Here is a 14015-nt window from a genome sequence, read left to right as displayed (position 1 = left end):
TAGCTGCTCTAAAATACTGGAGACTAAAAGAGATATCAATTTAACAATTCAGCATTCATATTCATTTGTTAAATCCTATCTTCTCTGTATAACTCCATGATCACCTTTGATCTTTCCATTCCTCTCTTTAGGGGTGTCTGGGCTATGACGATTCTAAATTTTTCATATTGGAAGGGTCTGTCACTAAACTAACATGGGGTAGGGAGACAGAACTATCTGATGTTCTGGAGAGGCTGGGCTAGGTTTCAGTACTTATCTGGACCAGGGACCCATCTGGAGGTTGTAGGTTTCTGGAAAGTTACTCTAGTACATGGAACCCTTGTGGAATCTTATAAATTGCCCTAGGTCTTCTTTAGAATTGGCTAGAATGGTCTTGGTTGGGGGCTGGCAGGTTATGATAGGTAGAACTTTGGCTTTTGATAAGGGAAAATAAAGTATGATGGATAGTTAATGGAAGAGTGATTTTTTTAAAAGATGGAAGACAGTAGAGGGATATTTTTGAATATTGATAGGAAAAATCCAATAAGAAAGGAGAAGTTAAAGTTGCAAATCAGGTCTCTTAGAAGGGAGAAAGGGATGAAATTTAGGTCACATATGGTGGGGTCATTCTTTGATAGGAGGACAGGAGGAAAAGATACAGATGTGAGTCATAAGAAATGGTGACTTCAGGAGGAAATTTTCATTTGACAGCTCCTATTTTCTAAATGAAGTAGAAGCAAACTGCATGCATGCAGGAAGGAAGTGGGCAAAAGGAGGTTTGACCAGAAAAAGAAAGTATGAAATTAAAAATATGGAGAGCAGGAGAGGGAACTTACTAGAGAAACCGAGTTAATGACTACTCAATTCAGATTGTTTATGATGATTTGACAGTGATTCCTTATACCCGGTGTATTAGTTAGGGTTCTCTAGAGAAAGAGAATCAAGAGGAAATATTCATAAATATAAACTTTATAAAAGTGTCTCACGTAACTGTGGGAACAGAAAGTCTACAATCCATAGTGCAGGCTGTAAAGCTGACGATTCCCATGGAGGGTCTGGATGTTCAGTCATCTGATAAATATTTATTCAGGACCCATGCATACCAGTCCATATCAAATAGATGGTTATAGCTTTGAAATCCAAACTAGTGGTTTTAGTACCTTACAACTTTTTCATAGCTAAGAAGTATTTGGGGGTAAAATAATAAAGTGGTTTATATTTCCTCCTTTGAGACCTGTGTTGGCTTTGTTGTAATAGTCTCATTAAGAAAGAAATACTCCAGATTCTCATATATGCAAAAGACAGCCAGGAGCCTACACATATTCTTTTCTGGGCTGAAGTTTATTGTTTAGAAATTGCTCTGATACTCATCATGAGAGCCTTAGACCTTGGATGTTTCCTAACTCATTGAAGAAAATGAATCAAAGCCACCAAATCAATGAGGTATTCAGAGGAGGATTCTTGACAGTGTCGACTCAAGTGCAGATAACATAATCTGCCAAGGATTTAGGAAAAGCTTTTTATTTCCAATCTAGAAAACATCCCTCCTCTCCAGTCTCCTCTCTCCCTAATTTCTAATTACATTAGCATTATCTAAGATAGACTCTGTTTGCAAAATAAAATTAGAGCCTGAGAAATCATAATGTGAAAGTTTTCTCTTTTGTGTTTTGTATTTTTTCTTTATTTTATAAATGAGAAGATATTAAGTAATGTAAGCTTTTAATTAATAGAGTAGGCCGACAGTGACCAATATTTATTCATATACAGGTTATGACCCACAGTTTTTCCTATGGGGGAGCCACCCAATGGGCTGGGCTGTCCTGCCACAAAGTCAATCATTTCGGGTCATAAGTGAACTGTGACTGGAGAGGAATGAGAAAAAAAAGGCCTAGTGTAAATTACTCTTCACAGTCATAAAAGCAAAGCTCTTAAATACTGTACAGCTCATAAGAACATTCTGTGGGGAGGGGGTTGTCGTTGTTTATTGTGCTCGGCATAACCCAGTACTCGCATTGTTACCATTTCCCTCGGCAGGGCTCCGGCATTAGCAACATGCTCTAGAGGATCCAAGATTGGGAAGGTTTGACATTCATTCTATCTGCCTCTGTTTTACTGAGAAATCATACAGACTCCCTAGGGCCCACTGAGGTGCATTTGTTCTAAGTATAATATTTCCTATGTAATAGAGAATAGATTTGATAATATGAGAAGTGATATCTTAGATTTTAGGATCTAAGATTAAGGACTTTTAACTCAAATGGATGCATGGAGAATTATAAGCCAAGTTGAAGCAGCTTTTAGAAAGAAATGATTATGATCTACTTGAAAATCACCAACAGTATAATTTAATGTTCAAAGCAAATGTCTGATATTAAGAATATTATATTGTTTATATAGATACATGGATCATGTAGGTATATTGTTTACATATACACTTATGAACATACTGTGAAAGCATTGTTGTAGCCTGCTCTAAAATCCCTACCCCGCTCCATGATCACACCCTGGTGCAGTTCCCTCTCACACCATAACAGGGTTGGTCACTGCCCGATAGATATGGCAGAAGTGAAGGTATGTCACTTCAAAAATTACGTACAGAAAACTATGACTGCCACCTTGGTACTTCTCTTTCGGCTACCATCTTGGTATTTCTCTTCCCTCTCTCTCTTCCTGCTCTCCCCCACCCCCACGTCACTTGTTTTGGGGGAGTGGCCGTGCTGCGATCAGCCCTGTGAAGAGGCCCACAGGCCCACCACATGGGGAGGAGCTGAAGCCTCCTGCCAAAAGCCATGTGAATGAATCTTCCAGTCCCACTAAGCTATACTTCAGTTCCCAGCCCTGGCTAAGCCCCTGCACTCTTCTACATTCCTGACACTCTGAAACTTGCTGTTTTAAGCTGTAAAATAGTTGGTAAATTTAATATATAGCAATAGATAACTAATACAAGCATGATCATCAGTCACAGTGAATATGAATCAACAGAAGTAAAACAGTAAGATGAAAACAATGTAGCAGCTGTGTCTAATTTTTAATATTTAAATTCATTTTTACTAAAAAACAACTTCATAAAACTTTCATTAAATTATGTTATATACATGTAAATTCTACGAACTCTTAAAGTGCTGTCATACCAAAGATTACCATAAATCTGTAATAGTATACAATTTCAAAGGAAGGATAAGAAGCTGGGTGGAAACAACAGTCAACTTAATCAGATAATTTCATTAGAGTACCATCAAGATAACTTACATTTTGTCATTAAACTCAAGGAGGCTGCAAACTTCTGTCTAAAGAGAAAATAATAATCTCCCTTGAATGCACAGACACACACACACACACACACGCTCATTAAGAACAGGTAAGCAAGTCCTATGTACATGCATGTATACATACAGACATTGGTATGTGTATATATGTGCATTTATATAGACATGATGCACATACACAATTTGTTTATATATACAGTCATATACACAGACACACATATTCAGACAAGCACATTTGTGAATTTTATGAAACACCGGCTCTAGCAATGCAAACACTTTGTTTGTTTACACCATGCAAAAGGCTTTCTTTTCTTGCATCAGAATTTAAAGTTCAGTAGATTATTATAAAATATTGCAGACGTGTATGTAGATGTGTTACTAGACATACTGGAAGGACAGGAATATTCAGGGAGGACTCTTATTCTGGGCATTCAGTGAGGACTGTTATTCTGGATTATGTTATTCTGAACAGTTGTGCTCATTCCCTTGCCCAAGGTTTGGCTTCTGTGAGACGAGACAATTCAATTTCTGGGAAGACAGTAAAAGATGTCATTTTCAGGAAAGAGGTTACATGAATATGGACCATTATTTCATCTGGTGTTCTGGGATGGCGATTTCAGTCACTGTTCCTTTTTAATTAGAGATGAGAGATGCAGCGTCCTGAGTGTTCATTACTTGTTATTTCTTGTCTCCCGAATATTCACCTGGCAAACAAACCACTCCCACCCTAAAAGCTAATACGGGAAATTCAATTTCAAAATTTTGGTAGGGAGAAAGGGAGGATAAAAATTTAAAAAATAAAAACTAGTTTCAAGGAAGACATATAAGCTTCATATACACCAAAGAAGCTTGCTCATGCAGCTGTTGCTTATTTAGCAATACTGCCTATTTGAACAGAGCTGAAAGCCAAGAAATAACCACTATCAAAAGGTGGGAGCAAGGGGAGAGAGTCGAGAGGGCTAACCTTTGTCAAGAGGGCCTACTTTGGGCCAGGTCTGAGCTAGGCTCTTTATATCCACTCTGCACAAGAATGCTATGAAATGCTAATATTTTTTCCATTTTATAAATGAAGAAACTGAAGCCCAGAGATGCAAAGTAAATGCGTCCATGGTCATTCAACTATTCCTGGAAGCACCAGTATTTAAACCCATGATTCTCTGAGTCCAAAGCCCATGCTCTTCTTTCTTCTACTCTAACCAGATCATCTTCCTGTAATCAAATCCTCCTGTACCAAAACATTTAGGTATTGACTTTCAGAAGAACCCTTTCAGACCCCAAATCTGGGACTATTTACATGCATTTCAAATAAGCCTAATTATCTGGTGTCCTCTCCTCTCCAAATAAACTCCAGGGAAAGTAAGCACAGGGTATGTGGAGGGAAAAAAAAATGGAGAATGGGATGAAAGAATGAACAAGTATGTTGAAGCAGAGGATAATGACAGCTGCGTCTCTAGCCTATACACCTTAATATTTCTGGCCGAACTCACTCTATTACAGTATAATTGATATTGATAATGACTTTATTTGGAAACTTCAGTACGATAAAGTAGGGAAGTATGTATACTTTTAAGTAAGATTTCCATCAAGAATAATAAAAGAACATCGTGTTGCTTGAATAGGGTTAAATTCTAATAAAAACATCAACTCGCGTGCAGCACCCCATTCCTCCATGAGGCTCAGCAGAGGAAGTCTTGGTATATTGTCAGATTTTCTTATCTTTACTATTTGAGGAAATAACTACTTATTCTTAGAACTAAGTTTCTATACTGCTATTTTAAAAATGGGTAAAATATAGAGCTCTACCTAAATCGAGACGCTTATAATGTTTTTGTCAGATATAAAAATAGTACATAAAAATAAGGGGGTGGAAGTGGAGCAGCATGGATGTGTAGGGGTGGATTTGGATCAGGCACCCCTGTGTTTGGACCCTGGCTCCTCAATTTTACTACCGTGCTGCAGTTTCCCCAATGGTGAGACCGTGATACCCACCTCTGCCTTTTAGGGAAACAAATTTATCTTATCTCTTTTTCTGCTTTCTTTACAGTCAGGATGAGTCAGGATTAAGGTCAAGGAAGAGAAATGATGGGCTTCCAAAACAACAGTTTGGGTTGTATTTTCTAGGAATGGAGCACATGGGACTGTATAAATGTAGTGTCTCTTTCTGTTCCTTCCACAGGGACTGCTTTCTCTTTTCTCTTCTCTCCCTGTGGTACTAGTCCATTCCTTTCCTTTTGTTTTTCAGTGACAGGTAAGAGTGCTCTTGAGTCTCCTTCCCTCACTACACTAGTTTGGCTCTGATATTCAACTTTGGGTTGGAATACACTCACAGATAGCTAGGCTTAGGTAAACGAGTTCCCTACAGGGTTCAGAATCATTTACTAATATCTTTCAAAACTTCGGAGTTCAGAACTCCAGTTAATAATTAATGCTAGTTTGGTTGCCTTCCTTTGGTCGTGAATTTTTGGGGGGGTGGGGGGCTTTTTAGAAGATAGGCATGGCGAGGGCACAGAGTGGCCACCATCATTGTGATACTATCCTAATAAGTGCCAAACACAATGGCCAGTGACATCTACTTTCCACATTGCTGAGGGAGGTAAATGATACAGTGCACAGAAAAATATACCTAGCATATGCCTGGTATGTAGCTGATGCTCAATAAGTGCTTCCTTCCCTTCCCCCATATCTTTTATTACCTACAAGGTTAACAGGAAGAAGAGAGAGCTAGAAACCCAATGCAAATTTGAATGTGGCTTTTGTTTCTCCTGCCTTTCCCACATTACAATGATTCAGATTCTCCAGGAACTAAATATAGCAAACACAGCATATTAGTGTGCAACTCTCTTCCAGAAGAGGTATGAATTTGGAAATGAACAGTGTGGTGCTAAATGTAACCTGTGCATTTCACCCCTAGGTCCTCTGCTCCAACAGCCCCATTCCATTTTACATATTAGAAATTAGGCTTTTGCTTTATTATTCACTTTTTTAGAAGAAACCAGAAGAAAAAAATACACTGTTACAGTATTAAATTTGAAGATACATGAAATGGGTTTTCCATTAGATATTAATTTTTCATAAATAATAATAATATTAGTCAGCAAGTGATTTCAAGTAGCCAATAGTTAAGTTCAAATGATGGCTCTTGTTCCAATTTTCTGATGTTTCTCTTCAAATTATTACTAGTTTTCCCCCAATGGTATTTGATATTAGCATTTAAATCACATGAAATGAAAATGGTGAGGCTTTGTTTCTTGTCACTAATTTTTGTAACCTCTAAGAGGGTTTCTTAGTTTTGCTGATTATTCTGCAACTTCTAGGTTCTCTCCAGATGTGAAGAAAACTGCTTACTTTTTGAGAGGCCTGTACTTACTTGATGAAGTACTTGATTCCATCTGCTGTGTAAGCTTCCTCCCACCCGTAAGGTAGACCTAGAGTGAAAGGAAATAAAAAATACACTGAATAAGATGATAAAGATAACTTTATTTCCTTCACACAAACCTTCCATGTCTTTATAATTATTTTAGTACATTTCTTGTACAAAAATGGCTTTCTAGAAAGGGGAATTAAAACAATTTAGGGTAAGCTTTCATACTCAGCATCTTTGGAATACAATAAATAAAGTCTTTGAACAGTTAACAATCTGCTTTAGTTGCAATAACTGGATTATGACTTGTCATTTACATGTGGTGAATTTTTTGTCAGCAGGATTCAAACAAAAAATTTTTGGTGCAGTGGATGGTTTTTGCCTGGGGGCAGAAGGATGGACAAGATGGTCTCTGCTTGTCTATTCTGGTTCAAAGTTTTTTTAATTGGGCCTCTTTACATTCTTTTACTCAGCTCCAAAGGGAATCGAGAGGCAGAAGTGCCAGATCAGCAGGGGTTGGAAAGTAGGTTTTGGACAACACAAATTCCTTATAAATTTGAAAGTTTATCAAAGTGATTTATAATGGATTGTGGTATTTTACTTCGTTAATTAAGAATTTTGTGCATTAAACTGAAACAGCCAATTTGCTAAACTTTACTTCCATTTCTATAATGGGATTGAGAATAGTTAGCTATAAAGAGATGCTGACTGGCATAAGCAAGCAATTATTTGGCCATATTTCTGTAAATGAGTACAGTTTTGTCCTTATCATAGCAAGAGAACAGCCTCATGTTGAGGCAGCCACATTCTCTTATATTCCAATTATGGGTGTCACCCTCTAGAGCACAATAGTTTCCACCCCTCCACTCCATCTCTGAGTATTGCTGTGCCAATTTGAATCTGTGGTGGACCCCAGAAAAAGCCATGGCCTTTAATTCTCATTCAATATTACTGGGTGGGAGCATTTTGATTGTTCCCATGGAGATGTGACCCACCCAGTTGTGGGTGGTAACTTTAGATTAGATGACTTCCATGGAGGTGTGTCTCCACCCATTGAAGGTAGAACTGCTTACTGGAATCCTTTAAAAGAGGAAACATTTTGGAGAGAGTCCCTTTCTGTAGAGCCAGGAGAGAAAGCCAGCAGATGATGCAATGTTCGCCATGTGCCCTTCTAGCTGAGAGAGAAATCCTGAACTTCATTGGCCTTCTTGAACCAAGGTATCTTTCCCTGGATGGATGCCTTTGATTGAACATTTCTATAGACTTGTTTTAATTGGGACATTTTCTCGGCCTTAGAACTGTAAACTAGCAAATTATTAAGTTCCCCTTTTTAAAAGCCATTCTGTTTCTGGTATATTGCATTCCAGCAGCTAGCAAACTAGAACAACTGCTAAGGATTTTAATTGCCCTTTTGGCTCAGTTCTTGGATATAGCTTATCATGGTCGCTTTGATGGGTGGTGTCATGGTTAGGGACAGGTGTCAACTTGGCCAAGTTGTGGTACCTGTTCATCTGATTGGGCAAGTGCTGGCCTGTCTGTTGCAATGAGGACATTTCATAGGATTAGGTCATGATCACGTCAGCTACATCCACAGCTGATTCCATTTGTAATCAGCCAAAGGGGAGTATCTTCTGCAATTAGTGATGCTAAATCCAATCATGGGAAGCCTTTTAAGGAGGACTCAGAGGAGACAGGTTGCATTCCTGCTTGGGCTGGTGAGCCTCTCCTGTGGAGTTCATCCAGGCCATCCATTGGAGTCATCGGCTTCGCAGCCTGCCCTATGGATTTTGGACTCTGCATTCCTACGGTCACGTGAGACACTTTCATAAATTTTATATTTGCAAGTGTTCCCTGTTGATTCTGTTTCTCTAGAGAACCCTAACTAATACAGGTGGAATAGACTCCACGGCTCAAATAGCCTACTTCTTTGGAAAGTCAATGAGTTATAAGGAACCACTGACTTCCGTTTTTCCAAATCTCAGCAAGGGGCATACCAAAAGTGCAGGAAAAGAAATGGTTTGAATGAGATAAAACCTTAACTCTATCACCATTTGTTTTCTGGAGAACATTGAGAAGCAGCTCTATGAATGTTGTTTTCATAATTAAGGATAATAATGCTTTATTTTATATTTATTTCCAGTCTTTTAACACAAGTTGTATACAATAAGACCCAAGGCAAAAAATTCCATAACTATTTCCTTCATATATTAATAGGGGCTGCATATGATCTTTTTTCTCTTAATAAGTGTTTCTATTCTAGGTAGAAAATAAGCACTTCTTTGAACTTGGCATAAGCAAATGACTGGCTTCTTAAAGAACCCTGGAATGACACAGTATAGCCATCTCCTCTAGTATCCAGGGGCAGTAATGCTTAGCCAGGTAGGCCATGATGCTGTACCAGTTCAGGGAGATTTATCTTCTTCTTTCACACTTTCTACATCTTGGGTATGATTATTTCATTCATCACTGACAAGCAATTCACCTGCAGGGAAAAATCTGATAACTCTTTAAAACAACCTTGCTTCCATGATAAAAATGTTCAGAAATACCAGAATTTCTGATCAATAAGACAAAGACAGCTAAAAACTAAGTAGAAAGCTATTTTAAAGTGACTAAGGTTTTTATCTCATGAATGATTTGTCTGGCTTGCACAATTATATCTATATTTCTATTTTATATCACAGATATTTTTAATGTAAAGGAGAAGTAATATACACTTTAAAGATGATATCTTTAGCCATCCTTAGGATCATTTGAAAATTGAGATAAACATTTGGGATCCCACACCACCTCTGTCAGAACAGAATTCTTGTTCTGAATTTTTTCTTATGGTTATTGAACAGGACTGTAACTTATTAAAGGTACTAATACATATACATTGAAGTCAAAATGGTTATTCACAATCTGTGTAAACGATAAAGATATCCTTCTGTGTTAAATAATCTATAGCTTACTTTAGGATAATTCTCTGTTCTGAAAATACAAGCATTTCTTTGTAGAAGATTGAATGGTTTTTTTTTTTTTTTTTTTTATTTTATTATTTTTTTTTTTTTAAAGAGAGAGGGAGGAAGGGAAGGAAAGACAGAGAGAAGGAAGGAAGGATGGAAGGAAGGAAGGGAGGAAGAAAGGGAAACATCTTTAAACATTTTCTTGTTTTATTATATTTTGTTTGTTTGTTTGTTTCTTACATGGGCTGGGGCCGGGAATCGAACCGGGGTCCTCCGGCATAGCAGGCAAGCACTCTTGCCCGCTGAGCCACCGCGGCCCGCCTGGTTTTTTTTTTATTCATTATTTTCACTCAGTTAATACAAACTTGGAGACTAAATTGAGAGCAATTAAACTCTAAGAGATAGCCCAGTGATAGAAAACAAAATCACTGTCCAATTATAAACTGAAAACATAATAATAAACCAAATACCCTACTTTATACAAAAGTGGTACTTTTAATTTCCACAAGCTTATATAATTGTAATGGATTCAGTTTTTCCTGAGTAAACGTAAAGGTTTTCCTTTCTTCACAATAAGTGATTTGGTCACAATTACATTATCTAAATACTTTTTGATAGTCATCATCCTAAGGCATTAAAATATTTCTACATTTTTCACCTTTGTGCTTGCAAATATATAATGCTTCTATTTTTCCTTTTCTTTTTACATTTATTTTAAAACTGTTATAACAACTACTACCACCTGAAATGGTTTCTGATTGGAAGTGTTAGTCTACAAACCTTCACATGACATTCTTTCCATCAGATCATCTGTTTTCAATCAACAACTTCATGGTAAGGACCCCCCAATACATATAAGCTTCTTGTCAAAGTAAGAATCTTGCACATATTCAACTTAGAATACTGGCTGACATCGAAACCTCAACATTTTCAAAATCAAACTCATCACGTTTCCATTGAAATAGTTTCCTTTCCAATTTCCGAGTCTATTCCTGTTCCAAGATTCTATTTATCATATTTGACCCATTTATTCAGTCATGAAACATTTATTGACCATTTATTATGCGGTTACCATTTTGCCTGGTGCTCAGTATTTATTGATGAACAAAATACACATGGACTTTGATTTTTATGGAGCTTTAAAAAACAGTAATAAATACATAATTTATAAAAGGAATAAGTACTATGAGGAATAAGTATTGAAAGCCAAGAAAGATGAACTCATATCACAAAGGCTAAATTCCCCAATATATAAAATTAAACTCCTAAAAATCAATCAGAAAAATTTCAAAAACAAATAACAAAATGGGAAAAGCATGTGGGTTAGTCAGAATATAGGAAATACAAATGCATTTAAACATGTAAAAATATGCTTAAATTCTCTCCTAATAAGAGATACAAATTAAAGTATCCTGAGATGCTATGTTTATCAGATTAGAAGAGATTAAAAAGTTCAGTAAGACACTGTAGTGAGGATGTGAGGAGACAGTCATTTTCATACTGTTGGGAGTATAAATTGGTAACACATATATGGGGAAACGTCATTATAAAAAATTTTAAATACTAATTGGCATTTTTTGAGTGCATTATATGCTTGACACTTAAGTACTGTGCTAATTTTTCTAATCCTTACAACAATTCTATAAGAGTACTGTTATTACCCAATTTTACAAATGAGGGAACTGACGCACAGAAAAGGTTAAATAACTTGCCCAAGGTTATTCCTCTAGCTGATGGCAGAGCCCAGATTCTTAACCACTATGCTGAACTGTCTCCATGTACTGTTTAATTCAGCAATTTTTTTCGAGGATTTTATCCTATAGATATACTTTATGTTACAAGATTGTAAATAAAAATGAAAGTCTGGAAATAATATAAATAACCATCAATGGGAACTGATTAAATAAAGAGAGTATATTCAGATAATGGAATATTATTCAACTGTGAAAAAGAATGATGTAATTTACCTGCTGGGATAATGTTGATCTCTGGGAGGAGCTGAAGTTATCAGGAATGGACATGGAGGAAGAACCCCGTAGGCAGGACGCAAAGCATGACAAAGGCTCTGCGGTGGGAAAGTTTGGCACATTTGAGGAATTGAGAGATCACTGCTACTGGAGTACAGTAATTTAGGAGAAGGGGGTAGGTGATCTAAGATTTGGCTGGACAGCAAGACAGGGAACAGACTATGCAGGGCTTTATAGGCCAATTTTGTGGAAAAAAATCTTATGTCAAGCATATCTGTTTCTGCTTAGGATGAAGAAAGCTGCAAGAGAATGTTGCTCCACCATAATAATGAGAAAAAGCTGGATGTTTTTAGTTTCTTGGTATGTTGAAGTCATAAGGCAACCAGGTAAAATGAATGCCAAAGGGTTATAACCAGGTGAACTGAATTCCAAAGGAGAGGTGGGACATGTGGACTATTTCACCTTTCGGCAGAGACAGCATAGGAAGGAGAGGTGTTACAATAAAAGTGGGTGTTGGGCTGAATCACTATATTAATATTTATTCTAGTTTTCAGTGTTTAGGAGTAGCTAGAAGGAAAAATCTGAGGTGGTGAATAGTAGCCCGTGACAAACTCTGGGATCTGTTCCGTACTTGTTGAAGTATGTTTTAAAAATTATTGCTTATTTCTTTCTTTGCTTTGTATATATGTTATATTTTACAATAAACAAATGTTAAAAAAAAAGATAACATCATCTTAGTAAAATAATGTTATTGGCCCAAGTGAAAAAAATAGTAGGTGCTGGGGATTGAATCATATATAGAGCAGAAGACACGTTCCAATCTTAATCTGGATTTCTATGGATGGGAACTCATTTGTAAACAAGATTTAAAAAAAATATATTTTTATTGAGAAATCTTCACACATTTACATTCCATATATCTGCACAATCAATGGCTCACACTATCATCACACAGTTGTGTACTCATGTAAATAGGATTTTTTGAAGCTATTAATTGTTAAGGCGTGGCCAAATTGAACCAGGGTGGGTTTTAATCCACATGACTGGAGGCCTTATAAAGAGAAGAAATGCACAGTTCGTCAATGAAATGTGAAATCAGAAGGAACTGAAAGAAGTCAGGGAGGAGCGGGCTGTCACCCCGTGACAGAGGACCGCCACTACCAGAAGATCAGCGCCTCGGGCGTGGCCTTGATAAATATCCTGATTCTGGACTCCCGGCCTTCAAAGCCGTGTGACACGAATAACAAACGCTCGCTGTTTAAGCCAACCCACTGCGTGTTGTTTGTCTGGAAGCCATGACAGTGGGTAGGAAGAGAACTGAAATTGTAACAAATTTTTAAAGCCTGATTATGGGCTAGCGTGACAGTTTAGAATCCCAGAAGTCCCAGACACACAGAGTCTGTGCTCTCTGAACAGCTCTTTGCAATGGACCTCCACCTTGTGCTCAAGAGAAAGAAGCAGGGCAGGGCAGGAGTCCTGAGGGGGTCCCCGGGGTGAGGCTCGGGAAGGGCCTGCAGAGGTTTGATGTGGAGCACGAGTGAACCCATCCATGCTGTGGGTTCTGAATGGATTAGAAGGTTGATGACCAACTGCTTCTGGGGGCAGGCATCAAACCTGCTGCTGCCCCGGACCCTCCTCCAAGAGGAAGTGACAGTGGTCTTCTGCCTGCTCTGATGAGAGGCAAGAGCCAAGGAAAGAAACCATCACACACCTGAATTCCTGCCAAGAGTCTGGGAAGAGACTGGTCTCTTTGGAAGAGTGGACAACCTGATCTCCTCACCCTGCACTGACACTAGGTAAAAAGCCGCCTGTTGCTGTGTGTTTCGTATGACAGTGTTGTGGGCAGGAAAACCAGGATCTTAAGCTAATACAAAGCAATATGGTTTCCACAGGGAGAAGGGCAGGAAACCCTCCTTGAACAAGAGATGCTGCACTTGACTAGGAGGTAGAGTTAATTGCCACTGAGGAAGGGCAGGAAGGCTGAGAAAACCCTACTCCTGAAGATTCAGGTCCTCAGGGCAGGATAAAACAGACTGGAGTAGGAAAACCAAGAACTTCCCCCAACCGTCCTACTCCCACAATTCCCATAAGCCTTGAGCTGAGTAACAAGCAATAGCAGTCTACTGCTGGGGAAGGGCAGGAGTGCAGAGTAAACATCCATTGTGGCGCCACTGTACAAAGCCTGCTGACACCTGAGGGTGGAGCTGGAATAGTGAGAAAAACTCTCCAGGACTCCAGACCTTGCAGACTAAGCGCCACGTTGCAGCAGATCACTAGTGAAGGAATTTGAAACCTATTGTACACTGGAGGTAGCTATGGAAACAAGGAAAGGCAACCTCAGCTCAGCTAAAAACAATTTCAAACAATCTCCCAAACTAACAGTCTGGCAGAAAAAAGAGACATACCCATTTCTGAATTTAAATATTATTTATTTCAGCCATTACAGTTTTTTACCCTTAGTGTTCAGCATTTAATAAAAAAATTATGACACATA

The 14015-nt window shown here is 38.1% G+C and overlaps 1 protein-coding gene across 12 annotated transcripts in view; it reads right to left on the bottom strand.

The window, feature by feature from the left end:
* STXBP4 (syntaxin binding protein 4) overlaps nucleotides 1-14015 on the bottom strand; it is a 230780-nt gene that overhangs the window by 16590 nt on the left and 200175 nt on the right. For 10 of the 12 annotated variants that reach the window (XR_013177618.1, XR_013177619.1, XM_077164824.1 and 7 more), the window contains one exon: nucleotides 6613-6670. Coding sequence is in view for 10 of the 12 variants with exons in the window: in XM_077164824.1 (XP_077020939.1) it covers nucleotides 6613-6670 (58 nt within the window). In the remaining 2 variants the exon portion in view is untranslated. Of the gene's footprint in view, nucleotides 1-1076; nucleotides 3973-6612; nucleotides 6671-14015 lie in introns of those variants that run through there. The other 2 variants (XM_077164819.1, XM_077164825.1) reach the window with 1 other exon arrangement.

The sequence above is a fragment of the Tamandua tetradactyla genome, chromosome 6 (genome assembly GCF_023851605.1).
Source record: "Tamandua tetradactyla isolate mTamTet1 chromosome 6, mTamTet1.pri, whole genome shotgun sequence".
Classification (NCBI taxonomy): Eukaryota; Metazoa; Chordata; class Mammalia; order Pilosa; family Myrmecophagidae; genus Tamandua; species Tamandua tetradactyla.
Note: the sequence above shows the minus strand (reverse complement) of the source record. Positions and strands in the feature narration are given on the sequence as shown.